The 22,285-nt window shown below is 47.1% G+C and overlaps 1 protein-coding gene across 3 annotated transcripts in view; it reads right to left on the reverse strand.

Annotated features, from left to right (window-relative positions):
• Positions 1–22,285, reverse strand: part of TMEM181 (transmembrane protein 181) — a 71,626-nt gene that overhangs the window by 15,311 nt on the left and 34,030 nt on the right. For all 3 annotated transcript variants that reach the window (XM_032407554.1, XM_032407556.1, XM_032407555.1), the window contains 5 exons: positions 18,320–18,375; positions 16,172–16,262; positions 14,829–14,950; positions 11,607–11,717; positions 1,179–1,259 (listed from right to left, as the gene is read on the reverse strand). In XM_032407554.1, the coding sequence (XP_032263445.1) occupies positions 1,179–1,259; positions 11,607–11,717; positions 14,829–14,950; positions 16,172–16,262; positions 18,320–18,375 (461 nt within the window). The remainder of the gene's footprint in view (positions 1–1,178; positions 1,260–11,606; positions 11,718–14,828; positions 14,951–16,171; positions 16,263–18,319; positions 18,376–22,285) is intronic.

Below are 22,285 nucleotides of genomic sequence, written 5' to 3' on the forward strand. Positions count from 1 at the left end.
TCAGCTTTAGTAGGTTCGTTAGGGGAAGCCCTGGGCATGGCCGGGACCGCAATCCCCAGCTCTCTGCAGATTCCACTGTCCACCAGCGGCTGTGTCCTCTCCCCCCATCCACACTCAGGTCCCATGTCACCATCAACTGGCACCTCCCTCACATGTCTGTCCCCACAAGCCTATGTCCTTCTGTGTACAGTTGGACTGTGAAGTGATCCTTGCTTGGGTGGCAATTCCCCCACTGCAAAGAGGGGATAATCTCCGGAATGGCACACCCTCCGTGTCAGCAAGGGGCAAGCAGCTGAGGGGTGGGCCATCACCCTTCAGATGGCACGGAGTACCAACACACGTCCTCTCTTCCTCCAGTATGTATGTGTGTATGGATTGATGTCCTTCCTCCAGTTTTAAATTCCCATCTTCACTGACTGGGCCTCTGTGGGGATCGCGTGTGCTTCAAGGGTAAGTATTTGCCCCAAAGTCACAGGGTGCTTGCAGACACTGAACTCAGAGCCCAAAGGAGCCAAAAGCTTGTACTGCCAAACCCACTCATCTGCGGCCTTCCTCCTGAAAAAGCCCAGAGACCAAAAGGTCTGGTACAATTTTCCAAACGTAAAAACCCAAGCATGTGCCGTTATCTGCCTGCGTAAAAAGAAGGTGGTTCAAACAAGGCAGGTGAAATGGCACTGTCATTGCACCCTGATGAGCATTTACTTGAAAGGGGTCTGTCACCACTGTGACACCACACAGAGGTCCTTACAAACTGATACCAAGCTCTCTTTTTGCACGGTAGCACCTAGCTGACATTCGTATTTGGTAATATCAGGTTGGCCCGTTGGATGGAGCATCTGAGTTCAGATAAATCTCCTGTGTGGTTCACATTTTTTTTTTTTTAATTTAAATTCAGGCTAGTTAACATATAGTGTAATATTGGTTTTGGGAGTAGAAGTTAGTGATTTGTCACTTACATACAACACCCAGTGCTCATCCCAGTACATGCCCTCCTTAATCCCCATCCCCCATTCAGCCATCCGCCCTCCCGCCTTCCCTCCAGTAACCCTGTTTGTTCTCTATAGTTAAGAGGCTCTTACGGTTCGCCTCCATGGTTCACACTGTGATAATCATAATTCATAAATTAACTCTGCCCTTGTTAGGATTCTGACGTGGTCTGTCAGGCAAATGGGACTTACAGTGACAATGAAGGTAAGCACCACAAAGACGAATCGGAACCAAATTTCCCATTGGGAAAATGCAGGGTCATAAGTCTTCCACTAAAATGTAAAGCAGGAAAATAATTTGAAAAAAAAAAATCCATCTAAAAGGAAGTACACCAGATTAGTAATAATAGTTATCTCTAGATACAATACTATAATTTTAAATGTTCTCTCTTCTATGCCTTCTTACATGTTCTAAAAAATTTTAACACTTAGTACATTTTATTTTTATATTAAAGAACACAGACTTTGAAAATCTTAATTATAAGAGTTGGAAATAGTTTTAAATGGTCATATTAATGATAAATCTGACAAATTATTCTGTAATCACAAGAAGAGCATTTGGCTTATAAATTTCATATCAAAAAATCAATGCTGTCGGGGTGCCTGAGTGGCCCAGTCAGTTAAGTATCTGACTGTTGATCTTGGCTCAGGTCATGATCTCAGGGTTGCGAGATCGAGCCCCGCATCGGGCTCTGCGCTGACTGTGGAGCCTGCTTAAGATTCCCTGTCTCCCTCTCCCTCTGCCCGCCCCTACCCTCACACGCACTATCTCTAAAAAAGAAAAATCAATACTGTCAATCCCTTTATTAGAAAAAGCCATGCTTTCCATTAAAAGAAAGAGACTTTTAAAAGATGCAAAAATGTGAGTAGGTAGGATATTCTAAAAAAAGATTAAATGAAACACATAAATATGAATCTGACACCAAAAAGTACAATGGAATGACAGGTGTCAGCTCTCATGCTGAGTAGATTCACTCCTATCAAGTATACACCTAACGGAGCGGAGGATGCATGCACCACATACCGATGGCAGGCAGAAGGCAGCCCTTCCAACCTCGGTCACAAGCCAGATTTCTCACCAGACCCCAGAACACTGCACTGCACTGGGCCAGTGAGCCCCACTGTTTTAATGCATTTAAAATCATTTGAGCAATTTTGAAAAATCTACTTCAGAATAGAGTTATAGACATGAGATTTACCTAACTTACCTGAAACATTTAAAATACCCACACCCACCCACACACACAGGTACACACACACATACACACACAACACATACACACAGTTTAAGACACTGCACAGGAGGCAATGAAGGACAGTTATCTCTGGCTGGTAAGAGAGAGGTGCACCCTCTAGCTGCCCCGAGCCATGGTGGGGAGGGAGCCCAAGCAGAGAATCATGGACACACTGCTGGAAGTCCAGGGAGACAATCCACTGGCTGTGATTCAAAGTACAGAGTACTGAGAGGAAAGCTGGAAGACAGAGCTCTGGACACCTGCCAAAGGTGGTCCCCCTCACGTCTCCACCTGAACACTGATCAGGGCAGGATGCACAAGGGGTCACTGGGTAGCATACCCCAGTGGTGGGAAGGAAGTAGCTTTAGACTTCATGCTGGTTTGGTCCCACCTAGAGAACTTTAAAAGCAAGGCCTAAAAAAGTCAAGCCATTTCCAAGTAACTTCACAACATCCCAGAACAAAGCTCAAAGACATCTATAAGAATACAAAATCTAACATCAATAACGCCTGGCATTAAATAAAAAATACCGGACATGTAACGTTGTGTGTGTCAACTATACTCAAAAAAGAAAGAAAGATAGGAAAAAAAGAAAGAAAAAAGAAAAATACCTAATGAAAAAAACAAGAAAATCTGAACTGTAATGAGGAAAAAAAAGAATCAATCAAAACTGCTCCAGGAATCCCAGATGACACAGAATTAGCAGATAAGGGCAGCAAGAAGCTAGAGGAAAGTCTGAACACGTGAGGTCAGAATCTGGAGGAGCAACAACAGTGGAAGAGATGTGACAGAGATGAGAGAACATGGAGACGTGCCAACAGACATGATTTTAAATGAACCAGCACAAAACTGAACAGAGCGTAAGCTGTGAGACAACTTCAAGTGGCCTAAGAGATGTGTAGGGGCGGGGGGGGGGGGCAGGGCAAGAGGATTAAAAAAAATATTTGAAGACATAATGACGGAAATTTTTCCAAATTTAATGAAGACTGTGAACTCACAAATTGAAGAACTCAATGAACCCTAAGTAAGAGAAAGGAAGTAAAGTACATCAAGGAACACCAGAATCAAATTGTTTAAATAAGAGAAAAGTCTTAAGTCAGGGTAGAGGGGGTGGGATGAGAGAAGCATCTATTCAGGGGACAAAGATAAGGAAGGACAGCAGATTTCTTGCCAGAAAAATGCCAGCCAGGGGACATTTTCAAAGTACTGCAGATGAAAGTCACCACACAATAAACACCACCACTACACACCGACTAGAATGGCCAAAATTGAAAACACAGCCATACCGGTGCTGACGAGGATGTGAGGCAACTGGAGCTCTCTCATATGCTGCTGAGGGAACGTAGAGCAATACAACCGCTTTGGAAACAGTTTGTCAGTTTCTCAGTCAAACACACCCCTACCGCATGACCCAGCCACTCCAATCCTGGGTATTTACCCAAGAGACATGAAAGCACACGTCCACACCAAGATTTATATACAGGTGTTCACAGCGGCTGTACAACAAACAGCCCTAAACTGGAGACCACCTCAGTGTCCCGCAACAGGTGAATGGATAAATAATCTGTGCTGTATCGGCACACCAGAGCAAAAGGAATGAACAAATGATGTACCCAACAGCATCAGTTAATCTCAAAACAATTATACTGAGTGAAAGAATTCAAACATATTGTAAGATGATGTTTATATAAATATTTTTAAAAGATTTACTTATTTCTTTATTTTAGAGAGAGAGAGTACAAGCGGGGGGTGGGTGGGCAGGGGGAAAGGGGGAGAGAGAATCTCAAGCAGACTCCCTGCTGAGCATGGAGCCCGATGCAGGGCTCGACCCCATGACCCTGAGATCACAACCTGAGTCGAAATCAAGAGTTGGACACTTCACCAACTGAGCCTCCCAGGCACCCCGTGTTTATATAAAATTTTACATAAATACAAATGAATCTGTAATGAAAGCAGATCAGTGGTGGCCGGGGGGATGAGAAGGTAACAGGAGGAAGGGGCGTGAGGGAACTTTTAGGGACTGAGGGGTATGCATATTGTCTTGATTATGGTGAGTGTTTCCCAGGTGTGTACATGTCAGAATGGATCAAATTTTATATTTTAAATATGTGCACTTCATTGTATGTCAACTATACTTCAATAGAGCCATCAAACAAAAAACAACAATTAACAAACAAATGTTAATGAGAAAGGAGAAATCAGTGATTAAGGGCATATGAATTTTGAAGTCAGAGACTCAGGTTCAAATCTCAGCCTTTCCATTTTCTAGCTGGGAAACTAGCTTAATCTACTAACCCTCAGACTTCTCTTCCATAAAATGGGGATACTATTACCTACTTTATAGAATTATCAGAACATTTAACTAAGATGATGCTTACAAAATTTTAGCACAGTGCCTGACAAACAGCACAAGTTCAATAAATAGCAGCCGCTATTATAAATCTGAAACATAATGCAACTATTATGATCATTGCTATGGTGTTTAATTGTTAAAAAGTATCATTTACAAAATCATCACAGTAGCAGTTATGAGCACGGATGTGGGGTATCAACATCAACATGAGATTCAAATAGAAAAAAGTAATACGTATCTTAGTTTGAAAAAACAGATTGTAAGGCACAATCAAGAAAGAGTGTTAGCATCAGGAAAAAAATTCACAAAATACGTTTAAAGTTACAGTGATGAAAGTATCTGACCCTCAAGAGACTGAGAAGGAAAATAACTAAGGAACCCCTAAAGGAGGGGGGACTCTGTCAGAACAGTATAAAACACCTCGCTCACTTTAAAAATTAACCCTAGAAAACAATGCTTTATCCAATAAAGGTAGCTAAACGTAAAACATGCCTTCAGGTCTAATCTAAGAGTTCACAGAAGGAGGAGGAGGAGGGTGACGTGGAACAAAGCGCTCGATTCTGGCCCTCACCGCTGTGGCCGGAGCCCTGGGCTGGCGGCTGGTGCACAGCGGACCCTCAGAACGGTCCCTTAGCTCCTGCTGTGCCTTCCCCCTGTCCTTCCCGATCCAGGGAAACCATGTCCACCTGGCGTTTCTCTGCGGGAGGCGGGCTTCGCCAGCAGCAGCTGAGAGGAATCACCTCTGTGTTCTCGGGGGACCGGGCCAGCCTCCCAACCCAGTCTGGTATTCACTTGTGCCAAGGGCTTGGGAAGTCTCTTTTCCCTTGAGGGAGCCCAAGAAGAATGTGGGAAGTTCAGAGAACAGGGCCCTGGCCCCTCGGCTGCAGACAATGGATGCAGTGATGCCAGGACTGGGAGAAGGGCCCACAGGGCTCGTCAAGCAGCCGGCCAGTGCCTGTGCCAGCACCATGACTGGGACGGCAGCCGCTGCGTGGGCCTCACCGCATGGAATTAGGGGAGTTTGTTTCTGCGTTTACTTTTAAGCGCGAATGTGTACGTTTGAAACTAAAAAGTAAAATAAGTAAAAGGAAATGGAGTAAACTCCCAGAAAACATTCAGGCTTTAGACATTTACTTTGAAATCTTAAGAGTCATCAATCCATTCACTGGCATGTGCAGCGAGGTCCTCTGGCCTTCACAAAGCCACCTCTGTTCCTGCAGAGACTGGGCTCACCCTGCCACACCGCACACTGACTTCGGAACAAGCATCCATTTTATGCCCTAGGCCATTTCTCCCTAATCACAATCTACAGAGTTTTGGTCCAGTGCTCCATTCACCGTTCAACATTTGTTGAGCACATCGGGGTACTCACTGCTCAGGTGGGTGGTACTCCCAGCAACCTAGGGCAGCACTAAGCAACCCCCGGAACTGGTTCCAGGCTCAGATTCACAGCCTGGGTTTCCAACACTTGAAAACCGATAAAGATATTATATAGAAATATTTGGAGGGGAAAAGCCTAACATATGCTTTTGTAATTTGTCCTATGAGAACAACAGGGCAAGTATGACCCAAGAATCTGGTCAGTGCTTCTCGAAGTGCTGCCGGCTGCCAGTCCTCTCAATTCACATGGAAACCGGAGGGTATCTACCAGACAGAAACCTGAAGGACTCAAGAGCATGAGCTGTTTTAATCTCATCCCCCAGGGAGAAGTTGTGGCTTAGGAAGAAAAAAGAGGAAATGAAATGTGAACAGCTGATGGCAGTGTCACTCAAGAATCGACCTAAAGGGCACTTAATTAGAGGGGAAAATGCCCAGCTCAGCCCTTTTTTAAGGACACAGGAGATAAGCAGTATTCTCCTATGCACCTGCAGGACCGGAGGGTGGTCTGGACTTGAACATGGCAGTGGGATGTGGGCAAGACGCACGGAGAAGAACAAGAGCTGAGAGAGGAGGCAGAGATAGAAGGAGTGCCACTCCACTTCAAATAGGTGTGTACATAAGTAGAAATCAGTGAACCAGATGTTCGCAGAGTATGGGCATGAGAACAAAAGGAAAGAAATGAAGCTTCTCAACGTAAGGGTACATGGCATCAACAACAATGCCAGACAGAAGATAAAGCCCCACACAGCAGGTGAGACAAGAAAACGACCATCAACCATCTAGGTGTCTGCAGAAGGGCAGACGTATTCTGCCAAAAACAGCGTCCGAACATTTGGGGGCTGCCCTTGTGATCATTCTCTCTCCTGGTAGGTTGGAGAAGCAACCAGGGTAATTTTCATCCTGAACTCCATTTCCATCAACGAGGAAGAACTGGCTAGCGAAACCGATGGGGACGCCCAGGGGCAGGTAAGAGCCACAGCGACCAGCACACTCAAGTCCCCAGATGCCAAAGATCTCCAAGGAAACGCCAAACAACAATAGAAACCCTCCCACGTCAAATTCCATCAAAGCAGCAAGGACTGTCTGAAGAAATGGATGTGGTTAAACAGGCAGCCACGTGATGAGCTCTGAGTTTTCAAGTGCACCACATAACCTGTTAAGTTTTTCCTGAAAGGTACCATACCTACAAAAAACTGCATGTGTACGACTCAATGAACTGTCACAAATGGAACAGACCAGTGTGAACAGTGTTCTGATTGAGGAACACCATCACTGCGCCCCAGAAGCCCCCCGGCCGGATGCCCCCTTCAAGTCACTAATTACCCAAGGAACACTAATCCTGATTTAATGGCGCAGATTCATTTTGCCCGTTCCTACCACTTACATAAACGGAATCGCACACCACGTGCTATTTTGTATTTGGCTTATCGCCTTCAACACCATGCCTGTGAAAGCTGCCACCGCTCCTCCTTCCTGCCACACGACACCCCAGAGCAGGCACGACCGTGCCACTGGGAGCCATCCTGTGCTGATGGGCGCGGGGCGGAGCCAGGAGGAACCAGGCAGGGCCGATGCGTGTGCATCTCCGGCGTAGCGTTCCCACGGCCGCGGGCAGAGTACAAGGGCTCGGGCTGCCCCGCACCCTGGCCGGCTTCGGCGTCTTCCTGACTCCTTCACCTCAGCCGTTCCGGTGCGTGGACAACAGTATCACTGACATACTTTTTGTATGTATTTTATTTGTTCTATTTTCTTTACTTCCAAAACGGAAACGAAGTCAGCTTGTGATAAAAAGACGGATTAGATGGGAACAATTTTTAAAAGCTTTTTAAAAGGTAAAATTGTAAAGAAAGAGGGCAAATAATTAAACCTATACCAGGGTATTAGTAACTACCACAGTTTGGCATAAAACTTATTCCTGAAATTTCTAGCAGCTCATGCCGAAAGGGAAATGTAGTGAGCCGTACAGCTTTCAGTCTATGTCTCGTAAAAGGAGTTCGTAACAAACGGTCAAAAGGAATTCTGTCTGGAGGTTTAGATCAGAGTTCACAACATAATGGATGCTTTTCAACAGCAATTTTATAAAAGATACAGACATACTTTGCATAAGGTTCTCTGGTTTCTTAACGCATCTCTGTACAAGTTTTAGACACAACACTAAACCGTGATTTTCTGAGGTAGCTCTTCCATAACTAAGCTCCTCAGAGTGAACTGCCGGAGGGTATGTTGGCTTCCCCTCTCAAATATCAGTTGTCTTAGGAGCCTTTTTTTTTTAAAGATTTTATTTATTTATTTTGACAGAGAGAGAGACACAGCGAGAGAGGGAACACAAGCAGGGGGAGTGGGAGAGGGAGAAGCAGGCTTCCCGCCGAGCAGGGAGCCCGATGTGGGGCTCGATCCCAGGACCCTGGGACCATGACCTGAGCCGAAGGCAGACGCTTAACGACTGAGCCACCCAGGTGCCCAGGAGCCTTTTTAAAAAAAAAAAAATTTTCTCTTCTGATTATAAAGGTAATAAAAAGCTCATTATAAAGAAACAGAAGAAAAAAATAAACCATTAAGCCTACCACCCAGAGATAGCCTTCCGGAGTTTTCTATAATAGAAAGTGTCAATCAGCACTTTCAATTCATTAACTTTTTTTCCTTTTTTAAAATCAATAGCAGATTATGCTATCTATTCTGTGACCAGTTCATTATTTTAACAGCTGCAGAAAAACTAATTTATTTAACCAGAACTCCACTGAAATACAGATTGCTCCAACTTTCTGCTATGAAAAATACAAATCTTCCTGTACTTTTCTAATTGTTTCATTAGAATAAATGCACAGAAGTAGAATTACTAGGTCAAAAAGAAGGCTTTGATACACTGCCAAACTGCCCCCAACACTGAAACTCATTTAGACCCCTCATTAACCTGTTTGAAAGAACTTGTGTACTTGCATTTCACTAATCCTAGGTGTGATTTTTCTTGTAGGTGTTTTTACCATTTGCCAGGTTAAAAAAAAAAAAAAAGCATTCCTTTTTGAAGTCTCTGATTCTTTGGTTTATAGCAAGGATAAACATCATTTCACAAGTCTGTTGGCCATTTGAATTTCTTAATCTGTGAAATGCTATGGTGTTATTCTTCAATTCAACCCATATATATTTATTATAAGCCTAACTGTTGCCAGGCGCACTGTTGGGTACTGGGAATACAGAAATGAACAAAAATGGAGAAAAATCTTAGGTAACATCCCCGCAGATTGCAGGGGTCTCATGTATCAGCATTCTGGATGCTGAAGAGCACTACCCAGAATGCAGCTCTGCCTAACAGCATCATTCCAGATGAGCCGTTCTGACGGCAATTTCCTTGCTGAGCCCTCCAGTGAGACCACATCACCTGCCTTCTGGAGCAACAGTGGAATGACATGTACCAAGTTTATCTGAAATATGTACCAAATTATTTAGGAGTAAGTCTAAGGGGAAATAAAACAGAAAAAATGGAAGGAGAGAACCCCAATCAAAAATGAACCCATGTATTAGGGACCCATGTAATAGGGTTGGGGTGGACTGAGCCTGCGGGGAAAGCTGTGGAGAACGCTGATAAAGGCTTTCAGGGGATGAAACCCCGACAAAGATGGAAAGGAGAGGTCCTCTGTCTGAGAAACATGGTGCTCTTTGCTCTCTGCATTCTTGATTCGGGGTAATTCTAAAATAGCAAAGTCTAAAGCACAGATGGTTAGCACAGCATGGAATCAGTGTGCCTGAGCTTAGGGCATCTGTCTCAGACCCTATCAGGGTTCAACCGCTGCATCATGAACTCGAGGACACAGGCAGGATGCTGGCCAGATGTTCTGAGGAAAAAGCTCTAGGAAATCTTTCATACCACAAAGAACAGAATCCAGATTCGAACCCAAAGGGTGAGGAGAGGCTGGACCCAGAAGCCAAAACCACTGAAAAGAAACTCAAGGGCACAGTGCAATGCCTGAGCGGGGTCGGAGAACTGTTACAGAAAAACCACAGAGGCAGGGAATGAGAAAGACTCACTGTGGGCGGAATGAGAACAGACCGAACCGCAGTTACGGAGGAAAAAGTCCGAGGGGTGTTTAGCAGTTGGCAGAACACAAGCCGACAGGTGATGAGGCTGCCAGAGGAGCCAGCTGGCAGGCTCCAGCCACACCTGGAGGGCCACCTGCTCCTTCTACTTCACAAGCTGCCCCCCCCACCCCCCGCCAGGCTGACTAGGGCAGCCCCAGGAAGGAGACCTGGAGCCTGACGGGTCCAGAAGCCACCCCCAGGGCCGTGTGAAGGAAAGGAAGAATCTCCGAGGGGCTGAGGCAACATTTTTAAATATCTGGAGAGCTATCATGTAGATAAAGAACAAAACTCATCTTGGGTAGTTTGGAGACAACATGAAAAAAAAGTAATACGAATGTTAACAACAGGTGCCATTTGCTGAGTGCCTCCAATGAGCAGGCATCGTGCATGATCCCACGCCCAGCCAACCTCCAGGGGCCCCCCAGGAAAATGGGGACCACAGGCGCCACCGCGGAGGTGGGCAGGGTGAGGCAGTGCATGTCCAGCATGCAGGAGAGGGCCTACCCAACAAAACCTCTCAGGAGACGGCACCCGTCAGTCCAAGTAAGACCTGCACGTGAATGTTCACAGCAGCAGTATTCATAAAAGCCCCAAACGGAAAGAGCCCAAACACCCATCAACCGATGAGCAGATACACAAAATGGAATCTACCCACACAGTGCAACATTCAGCAAAGCACGCGGTGCTGATACCCTCAAAACCACGGGCGAACTTCGAAAATACCACCCTAAGTAAGGAAAGACGTCCGTCACAAAAGACCACATATGCGATGAATCTATTCACATGAAATGCCCAGAACAGGCAAATCCACAGAGACAGAAAGAAGGTGAGCGGCTTCTCAGCCCCCCGGAGGCCGGGGGAGGGAGGAATGGGGATGGACTGCTATCAGGCTTCTCCTAAGGGATGGGAGTTCTAGCTCAGTAAAGTGCCACGTTTCAAAAGGAGCCCGTTACCACCTTCCCTCGCTCAACAGGGCTTTATGAGGCAGCTAGTTTACAGATAAGGACACAGGCTCAACAATGTTCAACTGCCGATGATGGCGCCAGGATCTAAACCAGCTCAAACCATACTCCTGATCACTCCGTTGGTTACACTGGTGCACAAGCAAGTGGAAGGAACAAAGAGGCTGATTTCAGTGGCACACAGGACAGCGAAGTCTCACCGTGTGAGCTGCACTGGGCAGGCCCCGGGACAGCAGAGCCCACGCCCCGCCAGAGGTGGGGCCCGAGGGCGGCTCCCAGGCATGGCGAACGGGGTCCCGCCTGGCTCTTCTTCTACCAGGAGGGTTCACCCGGTAACTCTTGCTGACCTTCCCACGGGAAGGCTACTCTCTATTCTCTCTGTTCCCAATCTCAGAACACCACAAGGGGTTTCCAATTTCATGCTGTTTCATTTAGCTATACCCGCTTCCATATACTTGAGAAATTATGGTGCCCTATAGTTTTTAGAAACTGTACATGTCTTCCACTGTCCAAAATAACAAGATTTCAATGCTGAGATTTATTTCAGTCATTTGACAGAAGAATGGGTGCTAAACAAACGAGCCATGGAGACACTGAGGTCTGCCGGCTTACTTACCGTGAAGTTCATTTCCTTGATGGGCAGCTTCAGGTGTTCAAATCCCACAATCACGGTATACTGCGTGTAGTTCAAGTAGCCCAGGTGGGCCACAATAATTTCTGCACACCTCTGCAAAGATGCAAGGAAGAGCTGTGTCTTTAAAGCAGCAAGACTGGCTCCCCCACCAACTGACCCATGAAGTAACACATGCCAACAACAGATGAGCCGAACGAACCATCTCCAAGGAACTTGCCAGAGCCCAGAAAAATTCAGATGCCAGCCAAAAACAATTCTTAGAAAGAACCAAATGGATATTTTTGGAAACAAATAATAGATGATTTGCAATCATTAGAATCTTTCTACTTTGGACGATTCAAAATAATGTCACCTGCATAAAAAAGTTAAGGCAACACAAACCTGACATTCACACGAATACCAGGGGGCAGGGGGAGCGTAGGTTAAGACACAACGAATCAGACCCCCGAGCCTCACTCTCCTCCCTGCTCACTTCCACAGCCACTGCGTGATATACAGAGTGCCTGCCCCCTCACCCCAACACCTGTCCTTCCCTACACGGAGCCCCTGTGCTCTCTGTGGGGAGGTCAGGCCCGCACCCAAGGCAAAGGCTACAGGAACAATGGCTAGCGTGATTACACGGGTGTGTGTGCTCACTGCCTGCCCAGAGCCCCCATCTCCTATACAGTTAGGAACCAGGTCCCCCCTACTTCAGCGTGGCTGGGGCGGTGGATGCGGATGTGTACTCAGTGGCCGGGCAGCCAGTGACCTGGGCGCAGCCTCGCCGCCTAGTGCACCCCTCAGAAGTCCTCTCGCGGTCTGACAGTCTCTGGGTGGCGCCCATGTGAGCCGTGGCTATGAACAGGGCAGTCACCCACACTGTGGATCAAAGGCTCCCCAAGCTGTGAATGTCTGAGGTCATGTAGGAAAACAGATCTGGGTGTTCATGGGAAGCCTTAACAATCGGCAGGCAGGGGATGCTGACCTAAGGGCCAGGGAAGAAGTCGGAAGGGGTGAGTGTGTGTGTCATCCCTGGTCTCTGCAAAACCAAATTCGTTCCCGACAGTCAGGTCACAGGAGGCACGTGGGGACAGAGGCAGCTAAGTACTGAGCAGTACTTAGTACTCGGCGAATGGATCTGTGCTGCACAGATGACCACTTCTTACGAGTCTGGACTTTCAGAGGATGCTTGAATGAACAAAGCAGTTATATCTCAGCCTGCAGGTATCTTCAAGTTTATAAAAACTACAGTGAGACCACCTGATGGTTTGGAGGTTCTCCATTCAAGCCATGGTTTGCACACCGATCACAATGTGCCTCTGCAAATCCTTGGGGAGAGCACAGCATTCTTACCCGCCTGTCGCGGACCACTTGCTACCTGAGGTGGACAGTGTTTTCTCTTCGCGTCAAGACAAAGGTAGTATAAAGGGTGGTCAATAGCTCCAGAACACAAAAATCCCATCCTTTTTTTTTAAGTCAGGGCAGTGCTCCTGGGAGGGCTGGGGAGGGGCCTGCACAGAGAGAGAACAGTAGAAACTGTGGGAGAGGGGAGACACCACGGCGAGGCACCAAGGGCCACTCTCGAGGGGCACAGTGTGGAGGGCACTGCCAGGAAGTAGACAAGCAGCCCTGTGGGCAGCCTGGCGCTGTTCCAAGTACAGGCCTCAGACAAGGTGACCAAGTCGTCCTCGCTGGCCCGAGACTTACCCCGTTTAAAACAGAAAGTCCCCCATCCTGGGAAACTCCTTGGTCCTCGCAAACCAGAAAGATCAGTCACATTAGCCGTAAGATAAAGTCACCAGCCGCCTGTTCATCATCACCCGCCCGGTGCGAGAAGGAGCAAAGCTGGAGCTGGAGCGGGAGCGGGACCCCAGTCGGCTTGGGGGTGGAGGCGAAGCCCACCCGTGCAGGCCTTCCAGACCCGGCATCTGTCCTCCCTGCCATTTACGCAGCAGAACTGGCCCAGCACCTACTGCACACAGACATGGGGGGTGCTTGGCCCCCCACTGGGCACTGCCCGCTCTCCCATCCGGTGTCCGACTTGATCCTCGCCACTCTACAAGGACGGTCAGGGAGGGCGTTACCCCACTTTGAGGACGAGGACAACACATTTGAGAGGCTGGCCCAGGCCTCCTCCCACAGGTGACAATGGAGCAGAGTGAGAGTCTGGTCACTTGTGCGGCTTTCCAAGCAACACCTGCCCACAAGGTGGACCCCGTGGGCGGAGCCGCTGCTCGGGTCAGGGAGTGGCCGCCTCGGGATCTTCAGGCAGATGCCAGCAGGGACGGACCACAGACGGGGGCCAGCATGAAACAGGAACCCTCCCCCACCTGAATCCTTTCCTGCCAGGACACACAGGCCTGCTGCTTCCCTGTCCTGAAGCAGGCGGTGTGTGGCTGCTAAGGGCACGAGCTCTAGAACACAAAAGCATGGGCTGAGATCCCAGCCCCTGCTCACTGTGTGTGTCCCTCGGGCAAGTGCTCTGATCTCTCTGAGCCTCAGTTTCTTCTTGTGTACAATGGGGCTCTGGTAACAGGGCTCTGTGGGCCTGCGCTGGGGACTGAGGGAGGCCTGAATGTACGGGAAGCCTGGCATGAGGCCTGCCGGGGAAACCACTTTCCTAACCCCCCAATCCACGCATTCTCTTTTCTGATGTTCCCTGTGTTCTCCATGCCCCCCACGACCAGCTTCATCCCAGGGGGCCTCCCTGCTATATACAGAGCGATCCCAGTTCTGACTCTCGGGATTCTGACAGAATATGGTGCCAAAAAAACAAGAGTGAGGGTTCCTTTCTCACTTTGGACCACCAGGTTTCCCATCGCATAACCACACACCGCACCCTGAAGCAGACGCTCCAACAAGGAGGCCACTCTCCCTACAAGGCTGGGGCCTCAGGCCTGCGGGTGGAGCAGGGCTGGAAACCCGAAGCCTTGACAATTCAGGATGACCAGGGAGCAGCGCAGACCTTCACAGGCGACAAGAAGCCCGTGAACAGCCATGTGTAGACACCCCAGGCAGTACACAGTGAAAACAGGCACCCTCTGTGTGTGTGTGTGTGTGTGTGTGTGTGTGAATGTGTGTATGTAAGAATTTATAAGGTATCAGTGTAGAGAGTTAGGTGAGTGTTCTGCACCATCACTGGTATGGTTCGATTCTTTTACTCAGGAAAGCAGGCATGTAACAGGGCAGCATGATGAATAATCGCTGGCATTCGAACGCACTCACCCCCGCACAGGTGAGGGTCCTCGTCCGATTGTGAACCTTGTTATGAACGAACATGGTGGTTCCATCTTGAGCTACACCGTCAACTTTAACAGTCATGAGGAAGCTTGTCTGAATAGATGTTTCTACAAAAGAAAGAGATGCAGTGTCAGAGACCACCTCAGGCACATCACACTTGCCACGGTGAGTGCCCAGAAGGGTCCTGCAACCACCTCAGCCTCAGCACATGGGAAAAACCTCACACTTGTCTGCAAAGCAAAGCCTTTCCATCAGGTTCTACATCCAACCCGTTACCCAGGGGCCTATGTAAAAACCTACATTACAGGTCCCCCAGTTTGGGTTCATAAAAGGGCAAGCATTTCATGGCTAATGAAATTTTGTTTTTTAATTTCCCACATAAATTTCTAACTTAACTTTATACTAAAATAAAATTAGATTTCTTATTTTTCTGATTACATATTTTATTATTTTCCTGTTTTTATGCCCACTGTTAAAAAAAATCAGAGAACAAAAAAATACAAAGATGTCATTAAACACTTAAATCCCACCACCTAGAGATAACCATAATTAACATGTTACGTTCATCCTTCCAGACCATTTTCTAGGCATACAAATACACAGTGATACCAAATTCATTTGTTTTTTTTTTTTTAATGTTACAAAAGGGGGTTAATTTTTTGGTAATACACATTTTTTTTTCACTTAATTTACTGTGGTTCTGGGGTTATCTTTTCAAATTCTTTCGCAGCCAAAGCGCCTCATCTGCATCACAGAACATGGAAAACAATGTGTGACCATTTTCTCCGTTCTCCCTGAGGACGCGTAACTAGTGCCGCTCCAGACTCGCAGAGCTGCAGCGTTAGGGACCGGATGCGCCGGGGCAGGGTTCTCAGCCTCAGCAGCACCAATATTTTGAGGCCAGATCACCCTCTGCTGTGGGACTGTCCCGTGCACTGCGGGATGCTCAGCACCCTCTAGGTACTAGGAGCACTCCTCTGCCCCGGGGTGACAACTGCCAAGTGTCCCTGGGGGACAGAACCTTCACCTCAGGGCATCAGAACTGAAGCCTCTCCCAGAACCCCAGGGAAAAGGCGCTGCAGCCGTGGCTACCCTGTGGAGCCGCTGAGCTAAGCTGACGGGCGCTCGCTGAGCGCTGCATCATAACTTTCTCTGGAAGACACTGGCAGACATGGAAGGGGCTTCCAATCTGTTGCTGTTATAAAGACTAATGAACATCCCTGTGATCCATCTTTGAGCACTTGTTCAAAGATTTTAAAGCTCTCTCAATCTTTAAAATATGGTGCTTTGTACAAAGAAACACCGTTCCGAAATGTCAGGCTTCATACCTTTTGACTGATCCAACTCCACAACGCACGTGAGCCACAGTTGCTGATTATATGTAGACAATGGATTTGAAAGGATTTGAATTGGCTTCAGCTAAGGCAAAAAGAAAAAAAGAGTTAAGTAATCCGTATGACCTTTTCATTAAGTCTACCAAATACCTCATCTTAACGTACAAAATTTACATTTAGGTGGCTCAGTCATTAAGCGTCTGCCTTGGGCTCAGGTCGTGATCCTGGGGTCCTGGGATCGAGCCCCGCATTGGGCATTGGGCTCCCTGCTCCGCGGGAAGCCTGCTTTTCCCTCTCCCACTCCCCCTGCTTGTGTTCCCTCTCTCGCTCTGTCTCTGTCAAATAAATAAATAAAATCTTTAAAAAGAAAAAAAAGGTTTGTGTAAGCTCAAAACAGAAATGTGTGGTTTTCCTTTAGACAATATAAGTAAAATTTTGCCTTCCAGAAAAAGAAAAGACTAGCTTCCTATTGCAACCCCCTCTGTCTCATGAAAACCTCTAAGCAGGCAATGTCCAGCATCTGCAGCCTTGGGACCATATACCTACTTAAATAGCAAGAAAAGCCATCCTGGAGAAAAAAAAAATTAACAGTACATAGGATAAGATGTACCATAAGATAATAAAGGACACCAAGAATAGAGCTTGATATTCACAAGAATCATTTCCTCAGTTCCAATATGCCGTACCAGTCGCTGTTTGAGGTCTATTGTTTACAGCTTTAGGAAAGTCTTACTGCCCCTGGAGAGAAAAATTAGACGGGACCCCATCGCCAATGATGCTTTTGCAGTGTGTGCTGAAAACCGTAATACTGGCTCCTAGCAGCCGTGGGAGACAGAGAACATTGCTTAAGGAGCCCACCGACGGTGCCAAAGAAATGCATTATTTGAATGAAATCTTTGAACATAAATATGTAGTATCTGTGTTTTAGAACTGACAGAAATGCTCTGTGACTGAAGGCTTGCCCGAAGCCACGAGGCATTGAAACCTACCAGAGGATGGTCTATCATCCTTCAGAAGTGAGTCTGATCTTTTGGGAGCAAGTCAGTTTGGTGGGACGGCTGCTATTTTTAGGGTCAAAAAAAAGGACTGACATCCTGAGAGAAATTTTATTTTTATTTTTTTTTAAGATTTTATTTATTTATTTGACACAAAGAGAGATAGAGAACACAAGGAGGGAGGAGTGGCAGGCAGAGGGAGAGGGAAAAGCAGGCTCCCCGCTGAGCACGGAGCCCGATGTGGGGCTCGATCCCAGGACCCTGGAATCACGACCTGAGCTGAAGGCAGACGCTTAACCAACTGAGCCACCTAGGCGCCCCTGAGAGAAATTTTAAAAGACCAAACTATGTTCAGGAAATCCCAATGGTAGCACCTCTTTGAATCAGGTCCTCAGGGCAAGAGAGAAAGAAAATCAAGAAACTCAAATGTCAGTGGGCTAACCAGAGGGCCCTTTCCAACTAGCAAGAGTAGAATTAAAAGGTAAGTTTTTGGACATTTTTCTCCGTTTGCTTTTTTGAAAACTGTAAGGGTTAAAACCTACCAGAGAGCTAAGAGAAGGAAGGCAGGGAGGCGTTTGGGGTCAATCAGATTTAAACGTTATGGTGCCATGAGAACGTGGGACAACTGCATTCAGTTTACAGGTAAAGATATGTCTGGTATGCAGAAAAAGAAAGGGGTTTAGTTGTTTGGGCTCTCACAATTAGCATTTATTAAAGATTACTGAAATTCTCCAATTGGAAAGACCTTTGTTTTTCTCTAAAGATGAAGAATCAACCACATTTAAAAAAGAAAAGAAAGAGACCTGCGTTAACTTGTGTAAATATAGTAAGAAACAGCCAGATGCCCACGGGAGCATTGTCAGAACTCAGAGTCTAGGAAGACTTGCGGGTGTGAGGGATCGGGGTGAGTCAACCGGCATTTGGAAAGCAACTGCTGCTGCCCGGGCTGACAGCACCGTCCTCTCCAGCACTGAGCTACTGCCGCAGCAGAGAAGGTCCTTCTAGCAAACCAGAGAGCCCAGAGGCCAGCAGCTGACAGTGGTGTGAGACGTGCGTGCTGCCTAAGAAGCAAGCTGCACATCAAGGGTGGCGCGCCCCAAGGACCCTCGGAGTGACCCCGACAGCTGCCCCCTCCACCCAGTCTTACCTTTTTACTGTTATTTAGTGAAAAATTAGCTGCAGACGTCTGGATTACTTTGGGCCCTAAAAGTGTAATAGAGAATGAGAAAAGCAGGTTATATCTATATCGCTAATTAATTTATTGATTGTTTTTCAAATGCCAAGAAAGACACACATTATGTAGCGGTGGTCTTATTGTCCTGCTCTGTCCTTAGGGGACATATAAACACACAGACACACAACATCCACACTGCTGCACGTCATGACTTCCCAACGCAGGGGACACGATATGACCACCACACACCACATGTGATTCCCCCAGGATCCATCTGCGCCAAAACCTCTCCTTTGCTTTCAATGAGTGCTCGCTCTGTAGTGCTCGGATCCAGGAAACTATTAATGACACAGACAACGTCTATGTATTTTGTGAAGTATAAAGATTTCTGCTAAAAAATTGAGACACATTTATCTGTTCATCCAATTAATCCAGTCTTCCAAAAATATTTATTAAGCTCAGGATATAAAAAAGCATAAAATATATGAATGTACACTCAATGTATATTCCTGAAACAGCAGATATATAAGCTTCACGGAATCTTACAAGGTAATTTTTCAGAGCTTTGGCCTCAAAGGAAAGCAGCGTGAAGCAGATTTTAATTTAATTCATCTAAAATCATTCTCAGCTGTGATGCTAGTTTTCTGGGCTGCCTCAGTGACCAAGTATCCTCCATTTAGAGGAGGAGACACACAAGTACGCACAGGACTATGTAACAAGTTCATAACCAATGCAGTGACAAGTGTCTGGAATGTGTTCATGAATGCTGAGGCTGTCCCTGTGTGGGAAGGAGGCTTGCACCCCCAGTGAGGCTTATTCTAAAAGATTCACAATCTGAGCAAACCCCTGTTCCAGGAAATAAGGCAGTCTGCTTTCTCAGAATTAAGAACTGGGAGTCAGAAAAGTCTAGACTCTAGTCTTAGCTAACTTGGCTTTCTGAGTCTGTTTTCATATTTGCAAAATGAGGGCAACTGAGTCAGTGGCCTCTAAGGCACTCCTAATTCTGAAATCCTAATAACGCTATTACCAGAGGACTGAGGACGGTGATTTTTGTCAACTTGACTGGGCCGTGGGTACCCAGATATCCGGCTAAAGGTGATTCTGACTGTGTCTGTGAGGGTGTTTCTGGATGAGATTCACATTTGAATCAGTGGATGGAGGACAGCAGACTTCCCTGCCAATGTGGGGGGGGGGGTCCTCATCCAAATGGTTGAAGGCCTGAATAGAGCAAAAGGCTGAGTAAGGGAGAATCTGCTCTCTGCCTGGGCTTGCTCTCGGTCCTCAAGCTGGCCCATCAATATTCAGCTGTTTCCAGACACAGACTGGACCTTATCTGGCTCTCCTGTGCCTCTAGCTTGTGGATTACAGATCTTGGAGTTTCTCAGCCTCCATAATCCTATGAGCCAGTTCCTTATAATAAATCTCTCTCTCCCCCTCCACCCCTGCCCTCTCTCCCTCTCTCTCTCTCTCTCTCTCTCTCTATATATATATATATATATATATGCCTCCTATTGATTCAGTTTCTTTGGAGAACCCTAATATAGAATTTGGTACTGAGAGTGGTTATAGAGGAAGAATTTTTTCTTTTTTTTAAGATTTTATTTATTTGAGAGAGAGAGGGAGAGAGAATGAGCAGTGGGGAGGGGCAGAAGGGGAGAGAGAAAGAGACAGAGAGAAGCAGGCTCCCCACTGAGCAAGGAGCCTGCTGTGGGACTCAATCCCAAGACCCGGAGATCATGACCTGAGCCGAAGGCAGATGCTTCACCGATTGAGCCACACCCAGGTGCCTGGAGGAAGAGTTTCTTCCTATTGGTTCTGGGGTTTCTGGAACTGGTTCCCTAATCTGATCAGGTGTAAAGATGGTAGTGACTCTACATCCAGTAAAGACAGCACTGGTTCATGAAAATATGCAAACCATCTCCACTGGATACTCCTAGATTCAACCACTTATAAGAAGGAGCTAAGTGACTCTATTTGTGATATTTTAGAATATTTTTGGAAAACAAATAGAATGAGGTTGACTGGTTGTTCCTAATGTCCCCGGACAAGGTGAGCTCCAGGGTTTGAATTCCCAGCTCCAGTGCTGCGTAAGTGATCTGACGGCTTCGGTGTGCCCTGATGGAGAGTCTGACCTCCTGTAGCCACAGCGCTGAGTGCTGCAAGTCAAGCCCAGAATCTCATCCTGCAACTGGCTGAATTACAACACAAGCTGAACACCAGCCTCACAGGCTGCCTCACTGCTCAAGCGATCCTGGCCTGGGGACGTGCAGGAAGATCCTAATGAAGATGGGGGCACGGAGCTGTTAAATTCCTATGCATCTTCTTTGCCACTGGAAGAGTTCTCCCCATTCCCAGTAGAAGGAGACAGACTCCCCTGACAGCCATGCAAGACAATGCCGATTCTGCTCAGCAACCTCCCCTCTCTGATTCTAGAACGATAACTAGACTCAAGTTCCAGCAGGCTCCTAAAGGTGAGGTACAAGGTATGACCCATGAGGAGATGCACTACACTCCAAAAGAACTACATGAGTTTTCTCGTTTATATAGAGAGAAATCCGGGTAACATATGTGGGAATGAATACGAAGGGTGTGGGAAAATGGTGGAAGGAACATAAAGTTGGATCGGTCTGAATTTATGGATGCAGGCCCACTAAGGAGAGATTCTGCTTTGCATGTTGGAGCTCAGGGAGTTAGGAAGGGCTCTAACAGTTTGGATGGTTGGTTAAAATGTGGACCAAAAGGTGGTCCCCAGTGAGCAAATCAGAAATGCCACACCTGCCTTGGTTTAATGGAAAGGAAGGGATTCGGAGGCTTAGGGAGGTTGGAACATTGGGGTACATTTGTCATTGAAGACCTGCTGGGAGATTCCAGGACACAGAGCTTTCACCACTGCTACGACAAATAAATTTGTGAGGGAGGCCCCAGCATCCTTAACGAGCTCTATGACTGCCCTGCTCTGTGGACCAGATCTTACAGCAGGAACCATGGTCAGTGAACTGGGGAAACCCAGCGCAATGGGAGTAACTGGACCCCGGGAGCGGTGGGGCCAAGCAGCGGTGCTCACCTATCCAAAGCAAGGTGGGTATGACTCCTGTAATGGACAGGACAGTCAAAGCAGCAATCAGAAGAATCTGATTCACACAGACCTATGGGACTGGCTAGTTGATTATGGCGTTCCTAGAAGTGAAATCCACAGGAAGCCTGCTAAAGTCTGACTTGATCTGTGTAAGCAGAAAAGTCTAAGTCAAGTGAACAAGAGTCTAACCTGAATCATAAAAACAGAGAGTCACAGTCCATCAATAGTTTCCAGATTTGGGTCACTTTACAGACCCAAACCCCTTGAATGAAGGAAAGAAGACTGGTTCCCTCAAGAAAGCACCCCAGTACACTGCCAAAAATGTAGACTGCTAACCATTCTCCCAAAGGAACCTACAGCCTTTTTACCAAGATAACTGCACATTGGGGAAAAGGAAATACATGTTGGGGTCCCCTGGACACTGGCCCTGAACTGACCCCAATTTCATGAAACCCCAAACACCAGTCAGAGTAGGGACTTATGGGGGTCAGGTAATCAATGGGGTTTTAGCTCAGGCACATGTCACAATGGGCCCAGTCGGTCCTGAACCCATCCCTATGGCTAAGTCCCCAGTTCCAGAATGCATAATTGCAACAGAGATACTCAGCAACTGGCAGAATCCCCAGACTGGTTCCCTGACTTGTGGAGTGAGGGCTATTATGGCGGGAAAGGCCAAATGGAAGTAACCAGAACAGCCTCTACCTACAAAAATACAATCAAAACCAGTGTCACATTCCTAGGCCGCAGACATTAGTGTTCCCATCGAGGACGTGAAAGATTCCCACCACACCCCCATTCAACTCGCCTATCTGGCCTGGGCAGAGGGTAGGTGGCTCTTGGAGAGGACAGGGGACCGCCATCGG

This window comes from Phoca vitulina, unplaced genomic scaffold (genome assembly GCF_004348235.1).
Source record: "Phoca vitulina isolate PV1807 unplaced genomic scaffold, GSC_HSeal_1.0 scaffold9, whole genome shotgun sequence".
Lineage (NCBI taxonomy): Eukaryota > Metazoa > Chordata > Mammalia > Carnivora > Phocidae > Phoca > Phoca vitulina.